This window comes from Mauremys reevesii, linkage group 8, assembly GCF_016161935.1.
Source record: "Mauremys reevesii isolate NIE-2019 linkage group 8, ASM1616193v1, whole genome shotgun sequence".
Taxonomy (NCBI): domain Eukaryota; kingdom Metazoa; phylum Chordata; order Testudines; family Geoemydidae; genus Mauremys; species Mauremys reevesii.
The window spans coordinates 8,647,457-8,661,678 of record NC_052630.1 but is presented as its reverse complement, the minus strand read 5'-3'; the positions used below and the strand labels follow the sequence as shown (position 1 = coordinate 8,661,678).

At 45.0% G+C, this 14,222-nt stretch overlaps 1 protein-coding gene across 8 annotated transcripts in view; it reads right to left on the bottom strand.

Annotated features, from left to right (window-relative positions):
- The window catches only part of RASGEF1C (RasGEF domain family member 1C), a 112,713-nt gene that overhangs the window by 33,755 nt on the left and 64,736 nt on the right, over window positions 1-14,222 (bottom strand). For 7 of the 8 annotated variants that reach the window (XM_039486179.1, XM_039486187.1, XM_039486181.1 and 4 more), the window contains 2 exons: window positions 13,711-13,833; window positions 10,278-10,415 (listed from right to left, as the gene is read on the bottom strand). In XM_039486179.1, the coding sequence (XP_039342113.1) occupies window positions 10,278-10,415; window positions 13,711-13,833 (261 nt within the window). The remainder of the gene's footprint in view (window positions 1-10,277; window positions 10,416-13,710; window positions 13,834-14,222) is intronic. The other variant, XM_039486180.1, reaches the window with a different exon arrangement.

Genomic DNA, 14,222 nt, shown 5'->3' with positions numbered 1-14,222 from the left:
AAAAAATATACAGAAAGCAGACAATGTTTGGAAAATTTTTTCACTCAGTTGAAAATCCAATTTTCCATCAAAAAATGTTTTGACACAAAATATTTATGTATCCTACCTCTACGATAACAAATTCCTGACTGTTTTTATTCAAAGCAATAAATCAACCCAGCATTGCTTGAATGATTCAGGAACATTAAAAAACTGTTTCACAAACCTTGATCTACATTTCTAGTTTCCCCTGCTTTTGTAGTGAACATTTCACACAGATCTAGAAATAGGCCACAGAAAACAAAGATTGATATAAATGCCCCAGATAATATATAGAGCAAGAAGAGGGTGACACTGAACATACATAAGCAGGAATATTTCTAAATAAAATTTCTCCAAGAAACTCATTGAAAAAAGAGAGTTACACTCATTTTGCTCAGTGCAGTCTTCTCCAAGAAGCATTTCCCTGTATTTGTAAACAGCCTTATAGCTTTTGCCATCAGAGAAGGATTTCCAGCCTTGTTTAAACTGTAATCAGAAACTGAAAATAACGCTTTAAATTAGATTCAACACTATATTTTGGAATACTCCTGCTGGTAAACATCTTGCCACAAAGTGACATTTGATGATATGGGAGCTAAGTGCTAGAGAGCATGCCATCCTACTCTGCTTCGCTGCTAGCTTAACAATTAAAAGAAGAGTGCCATTGTTTAATATTTAAACAAAGTGTTTAATTCTTAACCAGGAAAGTCCTTCAGAAGATAGCAGAGCCCTGCAGGTGGCTCAGGAACTCAAAATTTTAATTAAAACTTCTCTCTCTAAATGCAAATCACAACACTTGGCAAGCAACCATTCTCAGCATGTGTACTTCTATAAACACTGCACAGAGCTTCTAGAAACCAGACTGTACAAAGGACAGGAGAATATCCTGTAGGGGAAATCCTGCAGGAGCCTAAGGGAATGGACTAGATGACCTAATGGCTCCTTTCCATCTCTGATTTGTAAGATTCATAGTCCTGGCAGCTTTCTTTCAAACAAGCACAACCAACGGCACGGTGCCTCTTTCATGCTGTTTCTCCAAAAGGAAATTTGCATCTGTAGGGTGGGAGTTCTTCCTTAAGTTAATTACAGCGTTTGTTCAGGCGTAATCTCTTGTAATTACAGCTCATATTAATATTTGAAACAGCAGTGATTTGGGCCTGATTTGGAGATGCACTGAGATGCCCCGGGACTCCCAGAAAAGGGAACAGGAGCTGCAGGGGCTCAGACATTACTGGCATACAGCAACTGTTCAGGGCCGGGCCCTTCATTTAAGTGGCAAAGAGGCAAAAGCTTATAAGCAGAAAGCTAATCTCTCTACTGTTTTAGCTCTTTTTCAGCACTGCTGCTTAAAATAAAGTATCAATTTTTAATTAGATGTCTTGCAGCAGAAAACCCGCCTGTTCCTAGCCTCCCTCCTGTTCCTTCCTTTCCAAGTTACTCTACGACGTTGACATATTTCCGGCAGCTTGTTCCTTCAACTACAAAAGATCGGTGGTCACAAATCTTCTTCATAGTCAACTGGCAGGAGAGTGGAGTAAACTGTCTAACTATCTGCACAGAGAGCCCTCCTCACCCCTTAGTCAGAGAGGAACTACTCCAATGCTTGGAAAGAGGAGCTGCGCAGGTACAACACAGGAATCAAAGTGCTCCCAAGTCACTGTTAGTCCTCAGGGTCTCTTTTCTGCCACATGCGAAATCAGCCAGAGTTGCACGGCTAATATTCCATGTAATACCTGCAACAATTTAACAGGAAGAGCTGAGAGTCCACCCTAGATCATAATTAAGACTACGTTTATGTCACGGAAGTCATGGATCCAGAGACCTCCATGACATTCTCTGCTTCCGCCCCAGGGGCTGCAGGACTCTGGATCTGGCAGCCAGCGGGGCCCTAGCAGGGTTCCAATGATAGATGACAGGGGGCCCCCCGCACCAGGTTCCAGGGACAGGTGACAGACTCCTGAGGGGACCCTGCTCAGGGTTCCAGCGACGGGCAACAGTCTCACGTGGGTGGAGAGGAGAAGCCTCCAGGGCGAGCGGCTGTGGGTGTCCCATTTTCTCTTTGCGAAATATGGTCACCCTGCAGCTCCCAGCCACCATGGGCGGAAAGCCCCCACAGCTTCCAGCCACCACGGTGGTGGGGGGAAACCATTGGAGCCACAGCAGCAAAAGTCACAGAGAGCTCACGGCATCCTTGAATTTTTGTTTATTGCCCATGACCTGTCCGTGACTTTTACTAAAAATAACCATGACAAAATCTTAACCTGCTATATTATGATTAAGGCTATTTCAGAAAAAGTTGAGCTGTAAACTGGTGGCGTCTCCTGAGTACGTAACACAGTTTAGCAGTAGGATTACATTAAAGGGACCCTGCCATACTAAGAACTTTTTGTAAAATATCGTTTTTCTCTTCAATGCTTTTTACACCTTCTCAGGGCCTACGTCCAGGGACATGCATAGCTACTCCGTCTCCTACAGGCTTCTGGTACGCTGCTTTTGATGTTCACAGTTTTGTTGTATCCACCTGTCTTGCAGTTAAGTTGTAAGCTCTTTGGGGAAGGAACTATCTTTTTGTTATATGTTTGTACAACACGTAGCTCAATGGGAGTGGGGCCTGTGGGTGCTATCGAAATACCTACGAACATATGAGTGGCCATATTAGGTCAGACCAATGGACCATATAGTGCAGTCGCCTGTCTTCCAGCAATGGCCATTGCCAGATGCTTCAGCAAGAACGAACAAAACAGGGTAATTATCAAGTGAGCCGTCCCCGTCATCCAGTCCCAGCTACTGGCAGTCAGAGATTTAGGGACACTGAGCATGGGGTTGCATCCCGATCATCTTGGCTAATAGCCGTTGATGGACCTATCCTCCATGAACTCACCTAATTCTTTTTTGAACCCTGTTATAGTTTTACCCTTCACATCATCCCCTGGCAACGAATTCCACAGGTTGACTGTGCATTGTATAAAAAAAGTACTTCGTTTGTTTGTTTTAAACCTGCTGCCTAACACTTTCATTGGGTGACCCCTGGTTTTTGTGTTATGTGAAGGGGCTGCAGGAAGGGCGGCCAGCATATCCCTCGGCCCGCGCCGCTTCCCGCAGCCCCCATTGGCCTGGAGCAGCGAACCTCAGGCACTGGGAGCTGCGATCAGCCGAACCTGCAGACACGACAGGTAAACAAACCGGCCCGCCAGGGGCTTTCCCTGAAGAAAGCGGCAGACCGGCTTTGAGAACCACTGCACTAGATCACCCTTTTCCAGATGCTTGTTGATACTCTCAAAGAATTCTAACAGATTGGTGAGGCATGATTTCCCTTTACAAAAGCCATGTTGACTCTTCCCCAACATACTATGTTCCTCTATGTGTCTGACAATTCTGTACTTTACTATAGTTTCCACCAATTTGCCTGGTATTGAAGTCAAGCTTACCTGCTTGTAATTCCTGGGATCACCTCTGGAGCCTTTTAAAGAATTGGCATTATGTTGGCTATCCTCCAGTCACCTGGTACAGAGGCTTATTTAATTGATAGGTTACATACCACAGTTAGTAGCTCTGCAATTTCATATCTGAGTTCCGTCAGAACTTTTGGGTGAATACCATCTGGTCTTGTTGACTTATTACAGTTAAATTTATTAATTTGTTCCAAAACCTCCACTGCTGACACAGTAATCTGGGACAGTTCCTCAGATCTGTTACCTAAACAGAATGGCTCAGGTGTGGGAATCTCCCTCATATCCTCTGCAGTGAAGACCGATGCAATGAATTAATTTAGTGTCTCCACAACAGCCATCTTCCTTGAGTGCTCCTTTAGCACCCTGATCATCCAGTGGCCCCACTGATTGTTTGGCAGGCTTCTTGTTTCTGAGGTACTATAAAAAAATTGCTGTTAGTTTTTGTCTCTTTTGCCTGTTGCTCTTCTAATTCTTTTTTTGGCCTGTCTAATTATAGTTGTATACTTGAGTTGCCAGATTTTATGCTCCCTTCTGTTTTCCTCAGTAGGATTTGACTCCCATAAATAATAATAAAAAGCAACATAGTGTAGCAGTGGCTACTCCGCATGCTTCACTGCAAAGCTCAAGGCCTATTCAACTAGTCCTACTGATCTTCAACACAAACCTTTCGCTGCTGGTGCCTGTAGAGCAAGAGACGGGGCGGGGGGGGGCACGATGGAGTGGAGGGGTGTGTGTCTGGGCGAGAGGAAATAAGCTGCATGTTGGGCTCCAAAACTGGTTGTTATGTAGCGATTTGGGAGTCTACCATTAACTTCAATCCCAGACCAAGCATCTACCTGGGCCGTGAGGCATGCTCCCAGCTGCAGTACAGCCAAAGCCAATGTGGCCTGCGATGATCAAGCAGTGATAAAACCTGGAAATCCCACTCCGAGCATGGACGCTTTCCCCACTATATTGCAATCAGGCAGGGCTAATGCGGTCCCTTTAAACTGAGCCTAAAACACAGAGTGTAATGTCAACCTTGGATTTTTACACGGACTCACTAAAAAAGCCTAAAAGTAGGAGTTATTTCCAAACTCAATACACAGTGAACGCCTGTGGAAGAGACAGGCTTTTTGTAAAGGGGTCCTGTTGCGGGTAACAGCAGGTAGTTGAATGGAGGCCAGCTGCCTTAGAGATCTTCCTACAACTGCTGCAAACCTTAAAGAAGCGTTAATTATTCCAGCCCAGAACATTCATGAACATCTGACTCTGATTTAAGATGTGACAGTTCTCTCCACAACATGGCTCTTCATTTGCCATTCAGAATCAGTCTCTTCCATTGCTGTGTTTCAGATATGGGGTCTGATTCTCCTCTCCCCGATGACTTGCACGGGGATAATTCCAGGATGTAATTGACAGCAGACTCTGTCTCAGAAGGATCTACCCCGGCTCCATTCAGAATAAGCTTATCACTCAGTATTGTAAGTGCAGATCTCAAATGCAGTCACAATTTACTGCTGCCTGAGCTTTAAATGTTATTTTCTTGCAATGATATGTTCCTAGGACATTTTTCTGTACAGAGAAGGGAGGAGAAATGATTCCCACATCTGTTGGGCCCAGCCCTAATCTCTGAGTGGTCAGTGGGAAAATTTCCAGAGACCAAAGCAGGAGTAGATTCTGGCCAATTACAGCTAAAAAAAAAAAAAAAGGGGGGAAGTTCCCCTTCGCAAAAACAATGCTTAGAAACCCCTCCCCACCCCAACACAGTCCTCACCCGTGTCCATCCCTCTCCTCTGTCGTAACATTGGCATGCGAGTGCTGAACAAACTGATACCGAAGTACAAGAGTCCAGAACACCTAATGAGCCAGATCCCCAGCTACTGTAAATGGGCATAACTTCACTCAAGTCAATGTGCCCATTTGCACTAGCTGAGGATCTGGTGCAGATAGTTTATTTCTGTCTGCATCCCCCAGGTTGCAGGAGATTGTCTCTATTAGCTAAGGGAGAATCTCCATTAGTTTTAAGGGAAGGAGGGGGTTCTATCCTGTCTGTAGTCTGCAGTCAACAACAGTCCGACTGACACCAAGACCTGTCTCCCCTCTGCTCCTGACCATGGACCATTACATGATGTCTCACACCTTCTGATGCAGGTAAGTTGAATGCTATGCAGTTTATTCTGTAGGGATCTTTGTCTTCTCCAATGTCCTCTTCAGTCGCATGGGTATTAAAGATCCCAAAGCAATTTTTGTAAGAGTCAGGGGGTTTCCCTCAGCGTCCTGGGTGAAAAATTTCCCTGCACGCTATGTGCAGCACACTGCACCCAGGCTGGGGCATACACTCCACCCCAGAGATGGCTGCATTTCAATAGAGCTGTATAATTTATGAGACACACTGCCAGTTTTGGGCTGTTAACATGTACATTGCAATTTATAAGTAGCAGTGAAAAAACGTCAATCTGGCTAGAGGTTTATTTGTGGGAGCAGAGACACAGGAGGAGAAAATCTGGGTGAGACTCCCCTCCCAAACTGTGCCATTGGGCTGAGTGAGGTTCCAGCATAACTGGTCACAGGACCAGCCCAGATACCCAATGCAGCCTGGGGTGTCTCCTTCATGGGGGCGTGGTGGTGAGTCACCGCCATGTCTGGGGAGGCCTTTTTGGGTGCAGTATGTCCCTGGCACTCTCCTTGTGCTCCCTTGCAGCCAGGCTCCATTCAACAATCACGCAGTTCCCCACCTCCACTCTCTTCTCCTAGCATTTTATTTATGGTGGCCTCCTGGCCAGCCAGACCAGGGTAGCAATGCCAGTGTACAGCCAGCCAGTGTATTGCCAGTGGCTATGCCAGCCCAGCCCAACAGCAGCTGCTTCCATTTCTCTCCTGTTTCATGTGGACGGGAGGGGCACATTTCCTTTCCCTTCTCTTTCAATCATGCCGTTTTGCTTTGTTTCTTTAACTGGATTGCCCACATCTGTGGCCTAAAGCCTAGAATGAGCCTGGATGCAGCCAATGGACACTGAACTTCTCCACATCCCATGGTTAACCGAGCAGTAATTAAAGACTCTCAATGCACTATTAGCCCTTTTCCTTATCATCTGCATGGGCTTTGTGCTATTTTTAATATCTCTCGGCTTCTGAAGTTATTTGAATGCCAGGCCCCTGAATCTGAATTCAAGTCCCACAGGCATTCCCTCTCTCCACTGCTCTGTTCCACTCCGCTATGGATAGAGTTAATGCGTTTTAAAGGCCAGAAGGGACCACTATGATCATCTAGTCTGGCTTCCAGCATAATAGACCACAAGTTGCTGCGTTCAGTTAAGAAGTGCCACTTTCTGCCCCCCAAAGGGGCTGCATTTCACTAAACAGTTGTAAAGCATCTGGGAGATACTTCAGGTTGTATTACCTGTCACAAACAGGCTTTTATATTGCAGGTCACGTAATGCAACACTCATAAAAGATGTTTGGTTTTAGGCTTTAATTCCTGCCCCAGAAGCATATGCATTTGCAAATGACTTAGAAACAGCAGGTTCACTGTTTATTGCAACTAATTCCTGTTACCAGATAATATCCAGAGGTTAATGCTACCTCTGTTTCCAGTCAGCATGTTACTCCACAGGAATCTCTGTATTTCACATCTCGGATTAATATTCAGTACAATGTAGTACATTTAGCACACAATCACCATTTACAGCCAAGCACAAGTGGATTTAGGAGCATGACTCCCATTAATATCAATAGGCTAGATCTAGGGCATCACGCTGAATATTTATGGCCTTGCAAATAGCATTTTGTCAGGCCAGTGTATCTAGTGTGATGTGGTGCAATTGCAATGGCCAGGGTGAAGCTCAGAAGAAGTGATTTATAATTACATCACACCCCATTTGTAATTACATCCAAGTACTGTTGTTAATCAGCATAAGGAATAAACTTTGGTAGGCAAACTAAGGACCTGCTCCTGCAGTTCTTATGCAAAACTCCCATGGAGATCAGTGGGGAAATTGATGGGAGTAGCGTCTACAGGATCAGATCCCCAGTGAAAAGAGATGCCCTTATCCAGACATTTTTTGAAGATGTGTCTTTGGGGAGGAAGGTGTGTGCTGATTATCCCAAGTACGGTATCCGTGGCTTCTTCTTTCCTGAGGAATTAAACTGTAAAGTGTACATGGCATTTTAATTGCTATAATCCCAGAGTTATCCTCCTGTCCCTGGGGTGACAAAGCTAATTAGCATTAAGGACAACAGTGGCAGTGCTGGAGTATTTTGCATCCTGGCACACATAGATATGTTGCGTGCCAAGTGTGAAGGTACAACCTGAATTTTTCAAACCACATTTGCAATTTTAGTCCCCTATGCAAGGGGATCTTCAGAGGGGAGCTCCCACTGCCTGTGCTGAATGCCTGTGACAGGCATTCACATGTTTGGGGTACTCTCTGGGGGGATTTTTAAACAGAAAAACAGTCTCTGATTCTGAGAGGCAGCCTGGGCTAGAGGACTGAGCACAGGATTGGAAGCCAGTTCCGGCTTCCGTTAGGACACTGCCACATTGTCCCTGCCCCCTCACCATCGCTGTAAAATGACTCACTTGCCAGAAGTGCTGGAAGGATTCCCCGGTCAATCCCTGAAGCATGGCGTGAAGATGCAGAGAACTGTCTGGGCCAGTTTAATTCAGGCTACGGCCAATCAAGGTGCCAGCAAGGCACTTTCCTTTGGGCATCTGGCTCCAGGGGAGGGGAGCTGTCTCCACCACTACCTTCCCTTGGGGCTGCTTCCATCTCCACCAAAGGCCCCCTAGAGGCTGTGCTCATGTAACCCATTCGCGAGTTTGGGTTACAGGATCCCCCTCTGGGCCAGTCTGCAAAAGGATACGAGTCTCTTACTGTCTCAGCTCCAGAGAGCTTTGGCTCTTTCACTTATTGGCACATAGAGTTTAAAGCATGAAGGTACCACCAGTTCATCTAGGCTGAGGTCCTGAATATCACACCACCCACTCACTAAACCCAACCACCAAAATTAGACTGACATATTACAGCCCACAGGAGACTAGACTATTATATGCCACAGGCAAAGAATAGGAGGGACCGAGGTGCACCAGTGCCCGAGGTCCCCATAACAGCAGGGGAATGATTAAGTGAGATACACCCAGATAACCTTGGCAAGTGACCCCCGCACATACACACACTGCAGAGGAAGGCAACTCCACCCTCCCCTAAGGTCACCGCCAATCTCACCTGGGGGATAATTCTGTCACAGAATTTTTAAAGAAAAAACCCAACAGAATACACCGGGAGAAGAAAATCCTTCCTGATCCCTGCCAATGGCCAGCTGAAATCCTGAAGTATGAGCTGTAGGAACACACAGCATAAACCAGAAGTGAGCTGCAGGGCAGTTGAGCCCTGTCCCCTACCATCACAAGCATCCCCGTCATACAATCGCCATCATAAGTTTGTCACTAGGCCGTGCCCTCTCCCTGGCCAGCAATGCTCAGGTTTCAGGTGGCATTGGTCCCTTACCTGCTCACTCCTAGAAAAAGGGAACTGTAGGCTCTGTGCCCCAGATAGCAAGTGTCAAAAATCAGGACAGGAGGTGGGGGGCTAATAGGTGCCTATGTGAGAAAAATACCCCAAATTTGGGACTGTCCCTATAAAATCAGGACATCTGGTCACCTTAGCCCCAGTTCACACCAGCTTCTGCCAGCATCACTCAGATGTGAATCTGGCCTGGTAAGTGCTAGGTATCATTCAGATTTTGTCACTTTCAGAGGAAACTCTTTCAGCTCATTTTTCAGTGTTTAAAATCTCCCCCAAGCCACTCAACTGAGCCAATAAGAGAGATCCCTAAAACACTGTCCAACCCTTGATGGTTTTATACTGAGCTTTAATTTTTATGGCCTAAAGTGAACAAGATACAAAATGAGCTAATGTTCTGGCCCATTGACCTTTTGGTCTTTATTGTGAATCCCAGTGACATTAGTCAGGCCATGATCTGAATCTGATATTCTGTATCTGGATCCCGGCTCCACAATATGAATCAGCTGAGTGATAAAAATCTCTGAACCAAAACCGCTCTGGGTTAACTAGTGAAAGAAGGTGACAAAAAGGCAAGGTTCACAACCTACAGGGGCAGACATGGAGGGGATAGAAGAGAGATGGAAAATGAGGAATAAGAGTGGGAGAGGATATAAGGAAATAAGACTGGAGAGGAACACGGAAAAAAGGAAAGGAGAGACAGAAAGAGAATCAGGAGGTAGAGTATGACTGTAAATGACCCCAGGTAGCTCTATGAAGACTCATCTTCTCTGGGATAATGAGCTTTACTTCAATGTCCTCAGTCAACCAAGGATTTTATTCAGCCATGTAAAATCACTTTAGAAGATCTATCCCACATATGTTGCATTAAACACATCTGCATGTTCCATTAGTCACTGCTTGGGTAGCAAGGATGGTCTAGTTAGGGCAATGGACTTCTCCACTATCGGCAGACTCAAGAGACCCAGGTTCCCAATCTGTGCCTCAGTTCCCAATCTGTAAAATGGGGATAATGCTTCCCTACTTCAAAAAGATGTGGTCAGGAGAAAAGCCATTAGTGACTGTGAGGTGTCTATGCTATGGCTATCTGAGTACCTAGATAGACACACATTGATTTAAATAGATCTATTATGGATTTTTACCAGCAACCCGAGCAGAATCTGGGTTCCCTTGTAAAAGCCTTCAGCAATAGGAACGGATCAGAATGTGTAAAACAGCAAAAAAATAAAGGGGAAACAGGGTAGAGGGGTGAATTTAGCATCCCCTGGGGATGCAAGTTCCCGAGAGATCTCATCCTCACCTCGTCACACGGGGCTATCCTGTCAATCATGTCTTTCAAATGGCCAATCATCCGCTCTTCCTGAAAATCATAGGGGAACGTTTCTGTCCATTCTGTCAACAACTGTAGGAGTTTAGGCCCAAATTTTCTGATCCGCGCCTGGAACAGAGACAAGATTAATAGATACTGATTGAAAACACATTCAACGAAGTTCTCACACATGCCCGCCGAACTGCATTTGGGGCCAGATTTTCAACGAAGGCACTTATGGCTGCACCAGCAAAATCTGCTCACATGCAAACAAGTAATCTGGTGCACAAATGACACATTTCTGCATGCAAAATATACAAGTGCCTCTCTGCATGCACAACTGTCTGTTTTACATGCAGATTTATGTATTTTGCACATACAATTGCCTGTTTGTGATTGGATGGACATATTTTGTTGGCGCAACTGTGATACCTTGTTTTAAAAGATCTGAAACATAAATTCCTCCCCCTCTCATACTGCAATCACTTTGCTGAAAAAAAATGGTTGGAAAGAGTTTCTTGAGTCAACAAATAGATGATTCTTTTGCTTCTTTGCTTTCTGGTAAGATACACCACGGAGTGGACACTGTTTGGTAGATATAGCATAGAGGAAGAAGAGATGTACAACACAGCCAATTTGGTAGCTTTACTGCATCTCTGATTGGTAATGCTGTCCACTTCTCATGGAATAAGCCATCAGGAAGGAGGGCTGGGCAAGACAAAGAGAACACGAAACCAGGGCCGGCTCCAGCTTTTTTGCTGCCCCAAGCGGCGAAGCGGGAAAAAAAAAAGAAGATAAAGCTGATCGGCGGCACTTCGACAGCAGCTCAATCGCGCCACTTCATTCTTCTGCAGCAATTCAGCAGCGGGTCCTTCGCTCCCTCTCTTCCTCTTCGGTGGCACTTTGGCAGCAGCTCAAAGAGGAAGAGAGGGACCTGCCTCCGGATTGCCGCCGAAGACCCGGATGTGCCGCTCCTCTCTGTTGGCTGCCCCAGGCACCTGCTTCCTTCGCTGGTGCCTGGAGCTGGCCCTGACACAAACTCATATAATATGGACCTGCAGCCAATTTTGAGTGAGTCTAGATGTATCCGATTATGCGACTGTCAGACAAGTTTGGGGATGTAGGTGAGGGAGCATTATCTCAATATATTTTAATGCATGTTGCTTCCAAATGTTTATTTTTCCATAATCCAAGACAACAGGCAGAGCAAATTGCTCTAAACCAGTGATTCTCAACCAGGGGTACGCTTACCCTGGGGGTACATCAACTCATCTAGATATCGGCCTAGTTTTACAACAGGCTACATAAAAAGCACCAGCGAAGTCAGTACAAACTAAATTTTCATACCAACAATGACTTGTTTATACTGCTCTATATACTATACACTGAAATGTAAGTACAATATGCATATTCCAATTGATTTATTTTATAATTGTATGGTAAAAATGAGAACGTCAGCAATTTTTCAGGAATAGGGTGTTGTGGCACTTTTGTATTTTTATGTCTGATTTTGTAAGCAAGTCGTTTTTAACTGAGGTGGAACTTGGGGATATGCAAGATAAATCAGACTCTTGAAGGGGGTAGAGCAGTCTGGAAAGGTGGAGAGCCACTGCTCTAACCAACAACTGCATTTTTATTTACAGAAAACATGGACCAAAACAAACAGCTTGTGTATGGAGCATGCAGTGGGGAAACGAATGTGCACCCTGTAATCAGGAAAAATTATACAGTTATGCTCAATAGCCTTCTGATTTCTGAAGAAGTTGGTTAAAATGCATATTACAGCTTCCCGCCAACAACAGGTTTCAATGTACCACAGCTCTATAAATAGTCACTGCCAGCTAGCATTAGAAGACACATGCTCAAGTACCAGCAAGTGGCTATTATGGAGAAGGCTCTGGTGGAAACAGCAAGGATTTGGGAGTATTTTTTGGTCCAGTTGGGTACACTGATGCTTACTAAGGTTATGGACTGAAGGAGAGACATTTGTGCTGGTCACAGGACATGACTCAAGAGAGTGTTTGCTACTGAGGCTGTGTGGGAAAGATGCTCATAAGCAGGTCTTCCCAAAATTTTAAAGCTTAACCCCACCTTAGGGAAATCAAATCAACCGTGACCCCGTTTCCCTGCACCAGGCCTATATATTAGCACCCATATAAATGAGTACAGCATTTCACATCTCAGAGCCATTGTTTCAGACTTTGCGAACACAAGCAGATATTTCTATTGTGCACACAAGCAGCAGTTTTCATGTGCAAGTCAGGCACTTGGAGAGGTGACTGCTTTTACACATGCAATCAGCTGCCGGTGCAAAAGTGGGTGCACAAATTTGGATGGTGGGGATGAATATTGGGGCCAGAATGTAGCAAAGTGTTCTCAGTTTAATGGTTTCATGCAGTTGCATAAATCTTGAGCTGATATTGAGATTCCCAGTTTGAAAGCAAGAGACAATGATACTGCCAATAATTTTGATCATTCTGGTATTTCAGTAACAATAGTATTGAATGACTGATGCACAGTCTTCTCTGCTCCACCATGCCTGACAGCAACCAAAGTGCCATCTAGGACAAAAAACACCTCCAACATGCTGGGTAAGTCCTCACTGACACGCTCATGAAAGTTGTGATGGAATCTGGCACTGGATGAGTTAATCTTCTCAATTCCAACCTCCTCATAGGCACTGCCAGAGGACGAGTGTGTATGGTTACATACCATATCAGAATCTGCTACAGTTCTCTGGCACAACAGGATGAGCTAAGACGCAAGAACAGCTTGGATTTTCTCATTCTGTTAGCTTGTCACAATCTTACTATTACTTAAACATGGTTCCTTGTGTGCGAGATATAGCGGAGCTCCCCCATCCCGGCTGTATGAATGATCTGTCAGAACAGAGACCGGAAGGTTAATGGGTAGTTGCATGCTATTATGTGGACATCACAGTGACAGGTAAGCCCAAAAGGAATTGTTACGTGCTGTACCAGAAGCAAGAAAGCAAAAGGCCAGACGTATTAAGTAAAAATGGGAAAGACAGTGGTTTGCTGACATGTGCAATTGACAGTGTGCTGTTTAAATCCTACCTCCTTGCAGCCTGCAGGCTGGATCAGAGCCTTAAAGACGTAAGAAGGGAGATCACCTGGGAAGTCTGAGACGGTGAGGGGCGGGAGAGAAAGGGAGATTAGAAGAGGATTTGGAAGGACTAGCACCTGGAGCTCTGCTCTTGGTTATTGATGGTATTAATAGAATGCCACTATGTCAGGTTCTCAGGAACAACAATAACCCATATGGGACCGGTAACATTCAAACAGGGAGGAGAGAGAGAAGGACAGATGCATTAAGGACAAAATCAGCAGCGTTTTCCATCAGCCCTAGAGCTCTCTGCTCTTTGCAAATGCCATGAACCTTCCTGTGATAGAACTGAACTAACCTTATCCAGCACCGGGTCGTCCAGTCGCTGCTGCTCAACGCACTTGTGACAAACTCGGGACAAAAGTTCATGAGGTTCAATGAAGAGTCTTGAACTCAGCAGGAATGTAAAGATATAGGCCTTCTGGGGAAATGAAACAGTCAGTTCTACTTTAAGAGGGCTGTACAGTGTGTAACATTTACCAGAAAATATTTTGAATCCATATTTAGATTTTCTCCTTGTCACAAGATAGAGATGTTGCTGATTCCTCAGGTTACAAGTATTTAGTCACTAGAGTCCACTCTCTGCCTTGAATTTACATATAAATACATATCTAGATACAGGCTTTACTTATGGTTGCCCATGGGACATGTGTAGTCTCCCCATTGGCTAAAGTGCAGAAGTTTAAACTGTACTTATTAAATATCTGAACATGCACCTTTCTTTCTAACCAGTTACACTCATGAGGGCAAAATTGTCTTCTGTTACCCTGAAGCCAGTTGGATTGCACTGGTGCAAATGAGAAGAGCATA